This window comes from Ochlerotatus camptorhynchus, unplaced genomic scaffold (genome assembly GCF_037179485.1).
Source record: "Ochlerotatus camptorhynchus isolate MF236.1 unplaced genomic scaffold, CSIRO-AGI_Acam_v1.1 ptg000304l, whole genome shotgun sequence".
Classification (NCBI taxonomy): Eukaryota; Metazoa; Arthropoda; class Insecta; order Diptera; family Culicidae; genus Ochlerotatus; species Ochlerotatus camptorhynchus.
Window position 1 is genome coordinate 2,252,110 of NW_027040792.1, and position 16,413 is coordinate 2,268,522.

Consider the following 16,413-nt stretch of genomic DNA (forward strand, 5'->3'; position numbering starts at 1 on the left):
GCTTGTCACAGCGGCTGTAGACTTCAGATGCGTTTCGATGTTGTATTTGCTAAACAGCAGATCCTGCAGTTGAGCCAGTCTGGTATCAGCTTGTCCAGCTGAGTTCGTCTGGTTCGTCACCTTGGTTTGGATTCCACAGGTTCATCGAGTTCCACTATTCTTCCATCAAAACAAGACATTTGAGCATGAGCATGAGCATTGACGAACATACAATTCAGTGGTTGCTACTCCGTTCCTTTAAAACAAAACATTAAAACTGTCAAATTAACCAGGTTGACATTGTCAAATGCAAACCAAGTCAGTCCAATGACAGCACTCTTGGCACTGCTGACACAACTGCGGCACACGCGAGGCACACTGAGCAAAAAATTGGCGCAAAATAACTGTGTAGTGGGAAAATCCCATAAGCATACGTCAGTGGATGTGTGAAACATGGTGGCTTTTTGCTTATTCAGTCACTCCGCCGAGAAATCCCGTTACCAAGTGTCATTCTTTGCATGAAAATGCCATGTCCGCCATCTTTTGTAGTCACTAATGAGTAACTCAACTATGTTCGAGTACGCAGAAGTCGAACCCCAATCTTACTTTTTTTTTGTAGATGGCCCCAACTTCCAATGTATTGTTGACAGTATTTTATGTTTATGGATATTTAATATAATTGTGAAGTTTTACGTTACCATGACCAAGGGGAAAGTTTCCCCTACACGTTGATGGTGTTGGTTTGCGTGATTGACCTTCACTTTGTGAGGAAAGGGCTTTAGAACGGTTTGTTTACAAATGCAGATGGGCTTTTTTCTAATGTTAATCTTAATGATTTTGTTGTTTTAAAAGAAAAATTGACATAGCAACCTTGATAGCATCAGTAAACGAATCGGAAGGAATTATCGGCGAAATAATGAATAAACCCTCGTAAAAACTCAGATTTTTGTTCTGTATACCGATAAACAGTGCCGTATACGCCCCAACTAAACGGAGTATCCGAAAGGATGAACCGAATCCTGATGCAAGCCATGGATAACGGTTTCGGAAAGGAGGTGTGGGGAGAAGCCGTTTACGCTGCCACCTACATTGCGAATCGGTGTCCGACTACAGTAGTGAAGGAATCCAAAACGCCATACGAATTATGGACAGGGCACACACCGGATGTGTCGAGTTTGTGAATTTTTGGGACCGCAGCCTACACGCACATACCCAAATAGCTTCGATCTAAGGATGGCCCTCGATGAGCTTGACATAGTGTGCCATCTCCTTCTGACTCTCGGTTCGTCTAACTCGGTGGTCGTCACGGCACTTGAAACTATGCCGGAGGATATGCTCACATTGGAGTTCCTTATGTGCCGCGTCTTGGACGAAGAAACGGAGAGAAAGGGCACCAAAATGTGCATAGTGAAAAGCGAGCTGGCGGCTTTCAGTAGCGGGAAGTAGGCGCCGAAGAAGAGAAAAATCAAGTGCTTCGGATGTAAACAAGAAGGCCACAAGCTGACCTAATTCCCCCCACAAAGAAGAAAGAAGATGCGAAGAAGAAGAATGTACACAAATCCAAGACTCACTTCGCCGATCAAAGTGAAATGTGTTTTGCTGGGTTCAGCAGGGGCAGTGCTGGTGTTGACCAGTCGAGTGAGTGCAAGTCCCCGGCAAGGTGACAGATAACCTTAGTTTCACGTACCCACTTACAAATAGTAGATGTCGCCACACGACGTAAATAACGGGATTGTCCTTCACCTCCGCAACGATATTTCTCTTAGGAAAACCAACTTTTTGTTTCACCATGTGTGGATGCCAAACAACAGACAAGAATGCCATATAAAAAGAGCTAATTTATTATTCTCGTGGTGAATTGAAATAAATCCATAAAAATTGAACCGAGTTCCAACTTCTTATACTGATCATCGAATAGCAATAAAAATACCGAGAAAAATACTTTGGTTTCTTCAGTTATTTTTTGCTCTTGAATTTCACTATCCTTCAGATTATTGCATTGAGCATAGTTGTGCAATGAAGGCTTGTCCTGAGCCCCTAAAATAAAAAAAAATTACTTTCCCTTGTTTCTCTTAAGGGGTAAGTAACGTTAACTGCTGAAATTGCAAATTGCATGATATATTACATATTTAGCTTAAATGCATTTAAGGCCTTCGAAAGACGTGCAAAGTTCATCACTGTACTCTTTTAAGCTAGTACCTCAAATGGTACATTTTGCAGTACTAGTTGTGTATACAGTATCACTCCACTACGGTTTTCCTTAATCCGACATCACGGTCTATTATGGAGCTTTTTTTTACATTGGTAACATTGATTTGTTTGGACTTAACAGTCAGATTATCAAATTTGTCGGATTAGCGGGGGTAAGTACGGTCTTACTCGCTGCAAAACCATTCTTTTTTTTTTGTTCATCTTGGAAGATAATAACAATAGCGCTAAAATCACCACTAGTATCCTCGCTCAATTTTCATTTGTTTCGATTAATTCGATGAAAATCACATATTTAAGTTTTACAAATCATATGTTTAAGGGGGGAGTACACTTTGATTTTTCAAAAAAAAATGCATTTTTTTTTGGCTTAAAATGTTCCTTGGGATGTATTCTTTAATTTAGAAAATACTCCAAGTCCGCCAGAATATTCCTTACCGCTTTACGAAGCGATTTCCTACAACATTTACTGGCGTTGAGAGAGCAATTTTATCTTTAAACGCGTTTATCTCGAAACGGGGTTTTTCAAACTGGCGTTGGAAGTAACTCTAACCAGTTATCATCAAATTTGGATATCGCCTAGGTTTTCTTGTTAAGAATTAAATTCTGCTTAGAAATACGTATCCACATTTTCGATTTAGTCAAAAATGGATTTTTAATCCACGATTTTGTAAGCATTTTTGGTAAAGATAAATACTAAGATGAAACTGTCGGAAGAAAAACTTTCTATTTTAGTGTCCTCTTTCACGGTCCCTTTCATCCAATGAATACCCCCCGTATTCAAGGTAATTTTGTGGTTTTGCTGCCCCCTCGGTAGAGATGAAATTTTGCGCTCATTTTTATCAAAACAAACACACCTAAATCAGAGATGTCCCATTTTTTAATTACTCGATTAACAACGAATCGATTATTTTTTGCTCGCTGTGCTGCCATGTTTCCACCAATGAGAGTGCAGCACATGTTGGAAACGATCGGTGATGATCCTCTGGAGATATTAATCCTTATATCGGCACGATATAACCGATTAGAAATATTTTACTTTTTGGTTCGTTAATCGATTAATCAATTATTCGTAAGAAAATCGACCATCACTACATGAATGTGAAACGTCATTTCAAATATAAAGACCGTACATAAATAATGATACAATTTGAAAGGGACCGGTGCTAATCACAAATTACGTCCCCACGGTAACTGAAATAAACACGAGTGTTCACCGGTTGTTTTTGGGGTGAAAAAATGGACTTTTTTTTCCTAAGGCCACAACTTTTGTGTTCCGTGCGAAACAAGCTATAGTAGCTTCCAAAACACAACGCAAACGATCGTCATTCAAACCACCCATCGTGGCAACAACGCACTCCAGGTAGAATTTTAAGGACACCGAACGAGAAGGGAGAAGCACTATATACTTCTCTTCAACATGCTGCTGCCTGCTGCTCGCCGTAGCGCACGGCAGGCAAGTATATAGGACCAAAAGTAGCAAAATACGATAGGGCGACTGCTATAAAAGCGACACAGCCAGCCAGTATTTTTTTGAGTATTATTCCGACCACCATCCAAGTTACATCCAGTGAAGTAAGAAAGCAATCTGTAGAGAAATAGTGAACTAGTTAGAATAAAAGTAGTGTTAAGGTGATAATTTGATTAGTGTGTTGAATCTTTCAATCCGAACGAAATACAGTCCACTTCCAACCCACCGGAGTTGGCCACGGTAAACGCACCAACATAGTGGTCCTTCGAGCCGGATCCAGCGCCGCCCGTAGGAAAGGATTCGACACCATCGCCACTCGACCGAGTGTATTCCGACACGCTTCCGTGGTGTGCCAACCACGACGTGTACCGCCAGGAGAGGAATCAATTATTGATCACCGCCGCTTGCGAATCCGATTCGCAAGTTTCAACCCGCCCGCCGAAGGATTTTTCTACAGAACCGCTATTCCGAAACCATACGTGCTCGTGCTGTGTGTAACGTACGACGTGACAACGAGTTCATTATGCCAGTGGATCGAACCCCGAAAGGTAAGCCTGCTGCTAAGGAAGCAGTTGAGGGCACAGGCAAGGAGAAGCAGCACGAAGAGTCAGCAATATTCGAAGGATTTGCAGAATGGGAAATCAGTGCTGATTCCGAAACCGTGAAGGAAATAACGTCGCTTTCCCGCCAGCGAGACCAAGTCACCATGAAAGTAGTGCGTGTGCAAAGGGCGCTTGTTGCCGCTCGAAACTTGGTGAGCCTCTCACAACTCAGGACGTACATGAAGAATATCGATGTGGCCTACAACGAATACAGCGCAGTGCATAGCAAACTGGTTGCTATCATTCCCCAAGAAAGTTTTCAACAGCAGGAGGAAGTTTATGTCGCATTTGAAGACCGATACAACTTCGTCCGCACGACCATCGATGAGCTAATCATGGCACACGAAAATGCCAGTGTTCGTTCTCAAGCCCCGCAACAACAAATCATCGTCCAACAGCAACCGTTGAAGGCTCCAATTCCAACCTTCGATGGTGATTATGCCAACTGGCCGAAGTTCAAGGCCATATTCCAAGACTTGATGGCCAACTCAGGAGACTCGAACGCGATCAAGCTGTATCATCTGGACAAGGCTCTGGTTGGTGCAGCAACAGGTGCTCTGGATGCCAAAGTAATCAGCGTAGGTAATTACCAGCAAGCGTGGACCATTCTCACCGATCGCTATGAAAACAAAAGGATCATAGTCGAGACGCACGTTCGTGGTCTGTTCAACTTGCAAGGAATGTCATCCGGATCCCACAAGGAGGTGCGACGTCTGCTCGATGAGTGCACCCGCCACGTCGAGAGCCTGAAGTATCTTGAACAGGAATTCCTCGGTATTTCCGATTTGTTTCTGGTTCATATGCTGACGACCGCCATGGACAACACGACCAGGATGGCATGGGAAGGCACACAGAAGAAGGGCGTGCTACCCAAGTATGCGCAAACCATTACGTTCCTGCAATCGAGATGTGAAATGTTGGAGAACTGCGAAACAGCTTTCCAGAAGGCTTCCAAATCGACCCCGAAGGTACAAGCATTCCAACCGAAAGCAAGCAACCCGAAGGTCCATGCCGCCGCAACCACACCAATCAGCAAGGAGGTTTGTGATTTCTGCCAAGGTGCACATCGCAACTACCAATGCAATGCGCTTGGTAACATGTCCTTTGACAAACGTATGGAGAAGGTACGCACAACTGGTGTGTGTTTCAACTGTCTGCGCAAGGGGCACAGCTTCAAGGAGTGTTCATCACCGAGGTGCTGCCAAAAGTGTCAGAAACGGCATCATACACAACTCCACAACGACGAGGTAAACCGAGAACCGAAAGCCAACGTGTCCGTTTCGAAAGAAGAGTCCCGCACAGTTCAACCGAACAGCACGGTAGCAAACCCGCCATCCGGAAGAGATATACCGAGCACATCCTGCTCGTGTAACTACGCCGATTCCACGAAAACTGTGTTCCTGCTGACAGCGGTTGTCAACGTACTGGACGAAAACAATCAACTGCATTCATGCCGAGTACTGCTAGATAGCGGCTCTCAGGTAAATTTCGTAACAAACAATTTTGCAAATCTTTTAAGAATTCAGAAGCATTGTGTCAACGTTCCAATCTGTGGCATCAACGACGTGAGGACTGTAGCCCACGACAAGGTGATGGTCAACATCCGATCTCGACTCACCGACTTCCAAGCACACGTGGGGTGTTTGGTTACGCCCAATGTGACAGGTGTCATCCCGCCAACAAGAATCGACGTGTCATCTTGGAACATTCCCTTCGGCGTCCAACTAGCCGATCCGGAATTCTACAAACCGGACAAGATCGATATGCTTCTTGGTGCAGAGTTATTCTTCAAGTTGATGCGACCAGGACATATCAAACTCGACGACAGCCTTCCCGATCTCCGTGAAACCTGCCTTGGATGGGTTTTAGGCGGTGTATTCACTAACACGATCCACGCCAATCAACCACAACATTCGCTCATCGTATCGTTGGATGACATCGAGGAATCCATTCAACGATTTTGGAGGCTCGAAGAGGTGCCAGATTCGAGTCCTCTGACGAAGGAAGAACAGGAGTGTGAAGCCCATTTCGTCGCCACCCACCAGCGTGATGAAAATGGACGATACCAAGTGAGGCTACCGTTCAAGGATAACGTGCACGAGCTTAGTGACTGCCGAGCGGTTGCTTTGAAGCGATTCCAGATGCTGCAGAGGAGGCTGCAGCGGAACCCCGATTTGAAAGAGGAGTATGTTCAGTTCATGCGTGAGTATGAAGAGCTGGGACACTGCCACGAAGTACGAGAAGAAGACGATCCACCGCACCAGCAAAACTACTACCTGCCGCACCATGCGGTACTTCGCCCATCAAGTTCGACCACCAAGTGCAGGGTGGTATTTGATGCCAGCGCCAAACCAACAGTGAACAACCGTTCACTCAATGAGGTTCTACAAGTCGGTGCAGTGGTACAGAAAGAACTCTATGACGTCATACTCAGGTTCTGCAAGTACCCAGTTGCATTCACAGTCGACGTGCCGAAGATGTATCGACAAATCAAGATGCATCCAAGGGACACACACTATCTCCGTGTTTTTTGGTGTGAGCAGCCGTCAGAGCCACTCCGAGTCTTGGAGCTCACGACGGTTACATATGGAACAGCATCGGCTCCGTTCCAAGCTACCAGGTGCTTGCAGCAGCTCGCCGATGATGAATCAACCGATTTTCCGATCGGTGCGCAAATCGCCAAGGAGGATTTTTACGTCGACGATGCACTTTCCGGTGCAAATTCACTTCCGGAGGCCCTAGAAGCAGCAAGGCAGCTGGAAGGCTTACTGAAGAGAGGAGGGTTTTCGCTGCACAAGTGGTGTTCCAACTCAAAAGAGTTTTTGGACCACATTCCAAACGATCGACTGGAACAGCCCGTTCCATTGGGAGAATACGGACCGAATGGAGTCATCAAAGTGCTAGGCTTGCTTTGGGATCCAAAAGCCGATCATTTCCTCATCGCAAGGCCGCCACAATGTGATTTGAATCAACGATCAACGAAGCGTATCATCTACTCCGAGGTGGCCAAGCTCTTTGACCCGTTAGGACTTGTGTCGCCAGTGATTGTCGTCGCCAAGCTACTAGTGCAACAGCTGTGGAAGCACAAGATTGGCTGGGATGAGCCCGTCAACGACTCGATACAGGAGCGATGGGTTGAATTTGCAAATACCTTGCCAGCACTCGACAAAATCGCCATACCAAGAAGAGTTACGTTCCACGACGCCGTGTCCTACGAAATCCACGGTTTTGCCGACGCATCATCATTGGCGTATGGTGCATGTGTTTATGTTCGAAGCCTGTTCTCCAACGGTTCCGCCAAGATGAAGTTGCTGAGTAGCAAGTCCAAGGTTGCTCCGCTACATGACCTTTCAACGCCTCGAAAGGAATTGTGTGCCGCATTGCTACTAACTCGACTCATTCAGAGGATTATCCCAGCCATGCAAATGGAATTCCGTGACGTGGTCCTCTGGTCGGACAGTCAAATCGTTCTGGCGTGGATGAAACGATCAGCCGATCGCCTCAAGATTTTTGTCCGAAACCGAATTCACGAAATCAATACCTCCACTGCAGGATATCGCTGGTGCTACATCCGATCTGGTGATAATCCAGCAGACATCGTGTCCAGAGGTCAGCTACCAAACGATTTGCGCAGAAACAATCTTTGGTGGACCGGACCAAGTTTCCTCACGAAACTAGAGTACGACGAACAGGAGTTAGTCGGTATCCCCGACCAACAGCTTCCCGAAATGACAAGCACCGAAATTGTCACTTCGGCTGTGGTGGAACAGTTTCCACTGTTTTCCCGCTTCAGTGACTTCAGGAAGATCGAACGCATCATGGCATTGGTACTTCGATTCATCGCCAACATCCGCACCAAGAACAGGTTACAACGTATCTTCAACCGGTACGTTACTATTTCCGAACTCCGTCGATCGAATTTCACCATTATGAGGATGGTTCAACAGTCAGAGCTAACTGACGAAATACGTCGGGTCCAAACCAACAAACCGTGCCGCAAGCTAGGAGGCTTGAATCCAGTGTTCGTGGATGGATTGCTTCGAGTTGGTGGTCGGCTGCAACATTCGCATCTACGAGCCGAGACGAAGAATCCGATTATCCTTCCGAACAGACATCCACTGACGAAGCAGCTAATCCGCACAATGCACATCGAGCATTTGCACCTTGGGCAAAATGGCTTGATTGCTGCTATGCGCCAGAGGTATTGGTTGCTGAGCGCCCGTTCAACCATCCGGCAAGTGACCCGCAATTGTGTAAGATGTTTCCGCACAAATCCAAATATGTCAACGCAGCTGATGGGCAATCTTCCTCAACCGAGGATAAATCCAGCACCTCCGTTTGCAGTGACTGGTGTCGACTACGCCGGCCCATTTTGGATCAAGATGGGAAATTACCGATCCAGGCTCATCAAGGCTTATTTACGTGGCAGTATTTGTTTGCATGGTTACAAAAGCAGTGCATCTCGAGGTCGTGTCTGATCTCACATCCGACGCCTTCTTAGCTGCGCTACAACGGTTCATCAGCCGAAGAGGAATGGTGCAACAGTTGCATTCTGACAATGCCACCAACTTCCGAGGAGCACAACACGAGTTGCACCAGCTATATCAACAGTTCCAGGATCAGCAGTTCACAGGACGTATCCAGTCCTTCTGTCAGCCAAAAGAGATCGAGTGGCATTTCATACCGCCGAACGCACCCGAGTTCGGTGGCTTGTGGGAGGCCGCTGTAAAATCGACAAAGAGACATTTGGTCAGAGTGGTTGGCTATTCCAAATTGTCATTTGAAGAGCTAACAACCATACTCACCGAAATCGAAGCAGTTCTCAACTCTAGGCCACTGTTTTCGATTTCCTCCGATCCAGCCGACATAGAGGTAATTACGCCAGCTCATTACTTGATTGGTAGACCACTTACAGCCGTTCCGAAACCATCCCTTGAAGACATCCAAATTAATCGTCTGAAAAGATGGCAACATCTACAGAAGATGCGTGAGGATTTTTGGAAATCTTGGTCCAGAGATTATTTGTGCAGCCTTCAACCGAGGTCAAAGAATACCAAGACGACATCCAACCTTCGCCCAGGAATGGTAGTTCTACTGGAGGACAAAAATCAACCACCGCTTAACTGGAAGCTAGGCCGCATCATGCAGGTATTCCCAGGGCCAGATGGATTGGTCCGAGCCATCGATGTGTCGTCTAACGGAGCTACCTACCGACGACCGATCAACCGGATCGCAGTTTTGCCGATTGAGGACAACGAGCCACCAACCCTGAGTGATGTTGAATCTACGAGTCAACCGGGCGGAGTATGTTCCGTGCGAAACAAGCTATAGTAGCTTCCAAAACACAACGCAAACGATCGTCATTCAAACCACCCATCGTGGCAACAACGCACTCCAGGTAGAATTTTAAGGACACCGAACGAGAAGGGAGAAGCACTATATACTTCTCTTCAACATGCTGCTGCCTGCTGCTCGCCGTAGCGCACGGCAGGCAAGTATATAGGACCAAAAGTAGCAAAATACGATAGGACGACTGCTATAAAAGCGACACAGCCAGCCAGTATTTTTTTGAGTATTATTCCGACCACCATCCAAGTTACATCCAGTGAAGTAAGAAAGCAATCTGTAGAGAAATAGTGAACTAGTTAGAATAAAAGTAGTGTTAAGGTGATAATTTGATTAGTGTGTTGAATCTTTCAATCCGAACGAAATACAGTCCACTTCCAACCCACCGGAGTTGGCCACGGTAAACACGCCAACATTTTGAAAAAATTAATTAAAAAAAAAATCGGAATACGTTTTTCTAACCCAAATTTCATTGCTAATCAGGATTTTTGTTCGATTTATGTTCCAGGATCACATGGAAAGGAGTATTTTCCCACGCCGTTTTCCGACTTCCACGCGAGGCCACGGGAAGACGCCAATCGAGTTCAAAAAAATACAAATTGTAGTTCGAAGGATGACTAATAAATGGGTTATAACGTATTTGCCCTCTCTGAGTGTTTTATTGCTTAAAAAAATTAACGAAAATGCCTTACTTTTTGGTTCAAAGTGTACTACTCCCTTAAACTATTGGTTCTGTGCTGCTCAAAGACACACGAGACTACAAAAAAAAAGTTTCATAAACTGATTATGAATTGTGTATACGACTGAAAATCAAAACGACATTTATCGCTGGCATCACTGAACTTCCTGACAATGAGAATGAGAATTATAAGCTTGGATTTTATTTATTGTACATCATTTCCACATTCGCCCTATTCAGATAAACCTTCTGAAACTTGTGAGTTTGACAGAACCACCAGCACCAAATTGTCGGGGTACACTGGCAATATACTAGAGTTGTCAAGTTGCCCCCGGGTTGAGTGAGTGTGAGCTGGTTCATCGACTCGGGCTGCTCCGATAATTTTGACAGTGAGCATGCATAAGGGCGAATACGCGATGATCGATTCTCTTTATCGATTTTCTCTTTGCATTGCTACAGCTAAGCGAAACAATTTTCTAGAATTTGTTCATGCAGAGTAGTAACAGGTTGTATTGGCTATCAAAAGCAACAGCAAACGCACCGAGAAACGTTAAATCTAGCGAGTTATTAACAAAAGAGAAAATCGACGAAGAGAATCGATCATCACGTATAGGCCCTTATGCATGCTCACTGTCGATTTGGTCAACGACAAATCCCTTTTCGTCGAATTGAAGGCCGGCGCACAATAGATACGTTTTCAGGTTTTTTGACAGTTAGCTTATGCATTATCTGTCAAAAAACCCGAAAACGTATCTGTTGTGCGCCGGCCTGGAGTGAGCTGCAGAAGCCGGTGGAGATTGCGATCGCCAAAGACGGCGAGACGATCGTAGCAAAGCAAGCGGGAACGGTGAAAGTGATTTCCGTCGTGGATGGCAAGGAAATAAAGTGCTCCGTGAAAAATGTCCATACAAGAGCTTCGATGTAATTTGTTTTCAGTCGTGTGGTGCGACGATGCTGGTATGAAGGTCGTTTTTGAAAGTGAGTCGGTCCGGATCTACCGTGATTCGTAAGTAGTCGCGACGGGTAAACGTGTCAAAAACCTCTATAGTTTGGACTTCGTCGCAAATCGAACCACGCAGCCGTTCTGGGAACTAGTAGGTTGCTTGTCATAAGCAGCTTTAACCACTAGACCGGATCTGACAGCGGCAGTAAACTTCTTTAGCCAGTTGCAGAGCTGCCCCAGCGATGAGCACTGGACTCATCTGAAAAGGATAATGCGATACGTCAAAGGATCGTTCGATTTCGGCCTGGTCCACCGTACGGATAAAGCATGTAACGAACATGAATGTCGTTAATTGTGAGATATTTGTTTCTTGTTAAATAATTAATTAATATTCAAATAAATATTTATGAACCAGCCTAAAGCGCGATCACTCAGATAGAGTTCACTTCATTCACTCGGTTCAGAAGCAACACGACCACGTAAAATGTAAATAATGAGTTCCCTACCTAAGCCCGAGACGGTTTTATGACAGGTGGGCAGGAACTCACAGTCTCCCAGTGTTGGTGAGTTCTTTGCCGTTAATGTTTACGAAAAGTTCACTATTTTGCTATACAGAAATTCAAAATAAAAATTTTATCTGCGGATTTGAACAGTTTTTGACCTGTTTCATACTACCGGAAGGTGTAAACTGGTCACAAATGCCGTGCCAAACTGATTTCCTACTCAATTAATCAATCTTTAATGTGAAATTCGCTAATAAACACGAGGCGCATTTCTTATAGCAAACATGCCATAAGAAAATGGGCATGGTTCATTTAAGTAAACAAACTAACACTTCTTCCGACTGTTACACCTATGTATTAGCCGTCTCGACCTAAGCCTATAGCGCACATGTAATCCGCCGCCTAAAAAGTAGAACGATAGGAAAAATCACCAAAAATTGCGCGCTTGCTTCTGACCGTTGACCCAAGCAAAACGTATTCAGATTTCCTTGACCCGGTCGTAGCCTTTGTCTCTCTTCGAATTTGGGAGGGAAACGAGAGAATGGATAATGCAAAGTTGCTCGATAAAGGATACCCCACTTCCCCTTATCCTGTCACGTTTCGTGATAATAAACGAATCTAGAGCTTCGTCATTTCTCTCGGGAAATGACGCAAACTGATAGTGGAGATGATTTGAATCTCGCGCCTTATCTGAGGATTTGGGACTTGGTTCGATCACTTCGTTCTGGCTTGTGGAAGAGGCAGGAGTGACCAGTTTTAGTTCGCGCCGTGATGTGTAATTGGAGGTGATTTAAATTGACATGTGTTACCTTTCTGTGACTAACTTAGGCTTTCCCTTTAGCAGTTAATAGGCTTCTCGAACAAGTTTGTGCGTTGCTGGAAAATTGTGTGCGAGTGGTTTTGGGAAAACAGGTAACAGTGCGATCAAATTGTGTTCTTTGTGCGTGTGCTTATTCCGCTGCTAAACGTCATCATGTGTAGATTTGTGGCAGTCTTGCGCAACCAGCACATCACACCTGTAGTACCGATCGCTACTGACCCCACCTGCTGGCTACGGAGTTCCCGGACGTACGGTGACCGGAAGAGGGTTGCGTTTGCCAATATCACGCCCTAGGCATGTTGACAAGACATCCGTTCGCCATTTCGTGCGCCAATCAACGTGGAGACACAATCTGGTGCAAGTCCATCTGCAACGTCGAAGTTCACCACCGATGCCACAACGGTCAAACCTCGATCACAAACCACGAGGCATCGACATCAGCGTCATCATCATCCATCGACGCGACTTCGATCAGCGGTGCACTTACTTGCGTAGTAGTGACCGTTGTGATTCCGACGACGACATTCCCGCCACGCCTCAAAGCGTAGGTACGCTGTAAAACCGTGAGTACTATCAGGCCTGATATAATATAAGACCATGCGCATGGCTCAGTTCTTCCCGCTACCGAATGACTACGAGTAGGTAGCGTGGTTACGACCGCAGAATTCTAGTGGCATTCATTCGAATCGCGCTTGCGCCGAATGTCACCCTGAGCACACACACACTGTAGGATGAACACATCGCACGCACGCACCACACCCCCAAAATGAACAAAGAAGAATGTTAGGTGGAGAGAAAGGGAAAGCCCGTATTACGTAGGCCTAGGCAATAGAGAGAAGAACAATATATGAGTACTCTAAAATGAAAAATTAAACTGTTTTGCTCCTTCCAAATGTGTTAGTCGGTAATGGTAATGCAGGAGAAGGTAATTTGAAACCCAAAGTCGCCTTGATGAGTTGGAACCGATAAGTAAGTCACTGAGAGGGGATACATGTTAATCGCGTCGTAATTCTCTTCTTTACTTTATTCGTTTTACTGGGGAGGATGCCCCGAGATCAACCAAGACCACTCTCGAGTCTTGTACTGTTGGAAGGATGGTCGTCTCCCCGTGATGAGAAGTCGGAGGGTTTAGTTTCCGTTATCAGCTGGATTCTTTTGCTATCACGTAGACTTTCCTTTTCCACGACTTTCAGGTCGTATAACCAATGAGGCCTTTGCCGAGACTTTGCGCTAGCCAGCTCGTTTCCTTTCCCACTTTCGGGAGTAATTAGATCCTTCCCTGAGGGTCTCAACGGCCGGGCAAACCGTCAACTGGTAGGTGGTCTCCAAAAGGAGTGGCGCATAAGCCACCTTACTTAAATCCCGGGAAACTCGTTAGGCTGGCCGGTTACAAGCAGCGCCGCTGCTGGAGGTCTGTTTAAGCTGTTCGGAAATACAGTCAACAAACCATCGCTTTCTCATCGACCGAGGCAGAGCTGACAGCTCTCTGCATGGTGGCCTGCCACGAGATGTGGATGAGCCGTCTTCTGCACGAGTTAGGATACAGGAGCAAGGGACCGATCTGCGTTTGCGAAGATAATCAGTCTGCTATGAGGATCGCAGAGGAATCGAAGGACTTCGGACGGGTCAAACACATCCACACTTCCTGCGGGACTTGATGAAGGATGGTTGTATCACTCTCAAGTTCCTACCGTCCGTCGAACAACCTGCGAACATGATGCCAAAGGGTTACCGGTTGCAGCATTTCGACGTCATCGTGCCGGGATTGGCCTGGTGGACTGCAGTGGCTGAGCAGGGGTGTTGAGTGTCCAGCGCCTTGCACTCAACAAGTCCACTAACCCAGTGGGCTATGTTGCCCACATCGAAAGGTTACACCACTGCCTAGTGAAACAACAAAGACAACAACACTTCCGCTTTTCACTCCAAATTACTCTCTTCTTGAATAAACACGTTTTCTTTGAACTAGTTAGTTCTGTCGGTCTCGTTGGTTTTTCCTCGTGTGGCCATCCGAAAACCCACTTTAAGATGAACCAGCCTACCAGGGTGTGTAAGTTGCGGCTTGCCTGCCAGCCTATAGTTGGCCTGATTTACCCCGGCGGGGCGGCTACGAGCAGAGTACTTCCCCCAAAGATGTTCGGATTTGGATGGATTGATAAGAAAAGAGAAAGAAAAATGCAATTTAAGACGTCTATTATTCTCTACACGGCTAGAAATCTCCATGTACCTTTTGGCAAAATTCTATTACTGATTATTCATAAAATGTATAAGTCAACTAATAAGCAGACGCCTTGCACAAAGTTAATGAAGATCATGTGTCAAATGAAATGTATAAGCGGTCACACATACCTTTTATGCATTCTTATAGGACCTATGTGGTTTGTCTTATGGAATGTATAAGGCTGATGTTTTGGCAAAAATGTATAAGTGAAACACATGAATAAAATAATTGATTTTCGTTTCGTGTAACCTTTCCCTTTTCCCCTCGTTGTCCTCGGTGTCACTCGGTGGGGCCCTTCGACGATAGCGGTGGCCGTTGCTGATCGTACTGCTTCACGTTGGCTCCAGACACGGTCTGTTCCGAGCGTTTTCTCCATCACTTTAGCTGCGTAGCAGCAGTCCGTGGCGTTTAGCGTGGGGGGGGGGGTGAGCAAGGCTCCTTTATCGGAACCCCCCGACGACGATGGTGACGAATCACCGGACCAACTACTCGCCGTAGATGGTCCCGGTAGTCACAGCAGTGCACTACCCAGGTGAACGCTCCTTCGGTTCGGCCTGCTTCGTCCCTCCTTGACTCTTAACTGCGGAGGCGAGACTGGCTCTGACAGTGAGAGCGGTGGGTGTTCGGGGATCCTTGGGGTTTAGGCGGGAAGCGGAAAAATCCTCGAATCCTCGATCCTTTAGCTTCCCTTGGCGGCGATCCGACACCCTTCGCTTCTGCTCACGAACCATGGCACTTTTCGGGAAAACGACGTCACTATCGCGTGACGATGCTGGGAATTATCCCTCCAGCGGACACACGCCACAAAAACGGCACTCCAACTTCTCGTTTTCGCTTAAAACGGACGGGGCAAAAAACGCGTCGATTTCCTACCGTGGCTCGTAACTTTCTTTTCTTTCCGTACTACCTGACAATCACGGACAATACAACAACCACCATCGTTCTCCTGCAACCACGCTCGAATGTTGTGCTGCTTATGTTTTTCGCCTTCTTTTGCAGCCGGAGGAGAAACGGGACCTAACTTTATTCTACACGCGAGGCAATTTTAAACGATAATTTTACACCATATTCTTATCCTAAAAACATGCCTACACGAATAAAATCTACTATGAAAATAACAAATTAAAATATTTACAAATAAAGCAGTGGTGCGTATGTTGCCGAGTGTGCAACCAAAACAAAAACAAATCATAACAGACAAGACACACGCTCATGGCAAACACGTTAAAAGGGTGGGTTATTAATTGTCACCCTAGACGAGGGTTACAGGTGATAGCCTCAAAAATAAAGAAAACTAACCAACCCAACCCAGATTTTCCTCTAAAATCTGCAAGGCCGATGAGAGTAGCTCGGAGTTCAGTCGAATCCGATTCAAAATTGCAACAAGTGGGGTGTGACGAGTGAAGTTTGGTCGTTTGTGACGAGTGACAATCTGACGAATTTCCTCAAAAATCATCTCGAATATCAGTAAAATCGATACATATTTGACTCAGTCTATAAGTATACTTACTGTTTGTAATTTTTAGTTGAATTCGACTCAATTCTGAGTTACTCTAATCGGCCGTGTGTTTGAATACGATAAACACCGATACTAGAGTCGGTGTATAATGAGTTACGCCAAGAGAAAAACAGTTGAACTCGTAT

The 16,413-nt window shown here is 45.7% G+C and overlaps 1 protein-coding gene across 1 annotated transcript; it reads left to right on the forward strand.

The window, feature by feature from the left end:
• The first annotated feature begins 4,181 nt into the window (after nt 1-4,181).
• LOC135707129 (uncharacterized) lies at nt 4,182-8,989 on the forward strand. The gene is made up of 2 exons (XM_065228855.1): nt 4,182-8,513; nt 8,762-8,989. The coding sequence occupies exons 1-2, from the start codon at nt 4,182-4,184 to the stop codon at nt 8,987-8,989; spliced, it is 4,560 nt and encodes a 1,519-aa protein (XP_065084927.1).
• The last annotated feature ends 7,424 nt before the right edge of the window (nt 8,990-16,413 follow it).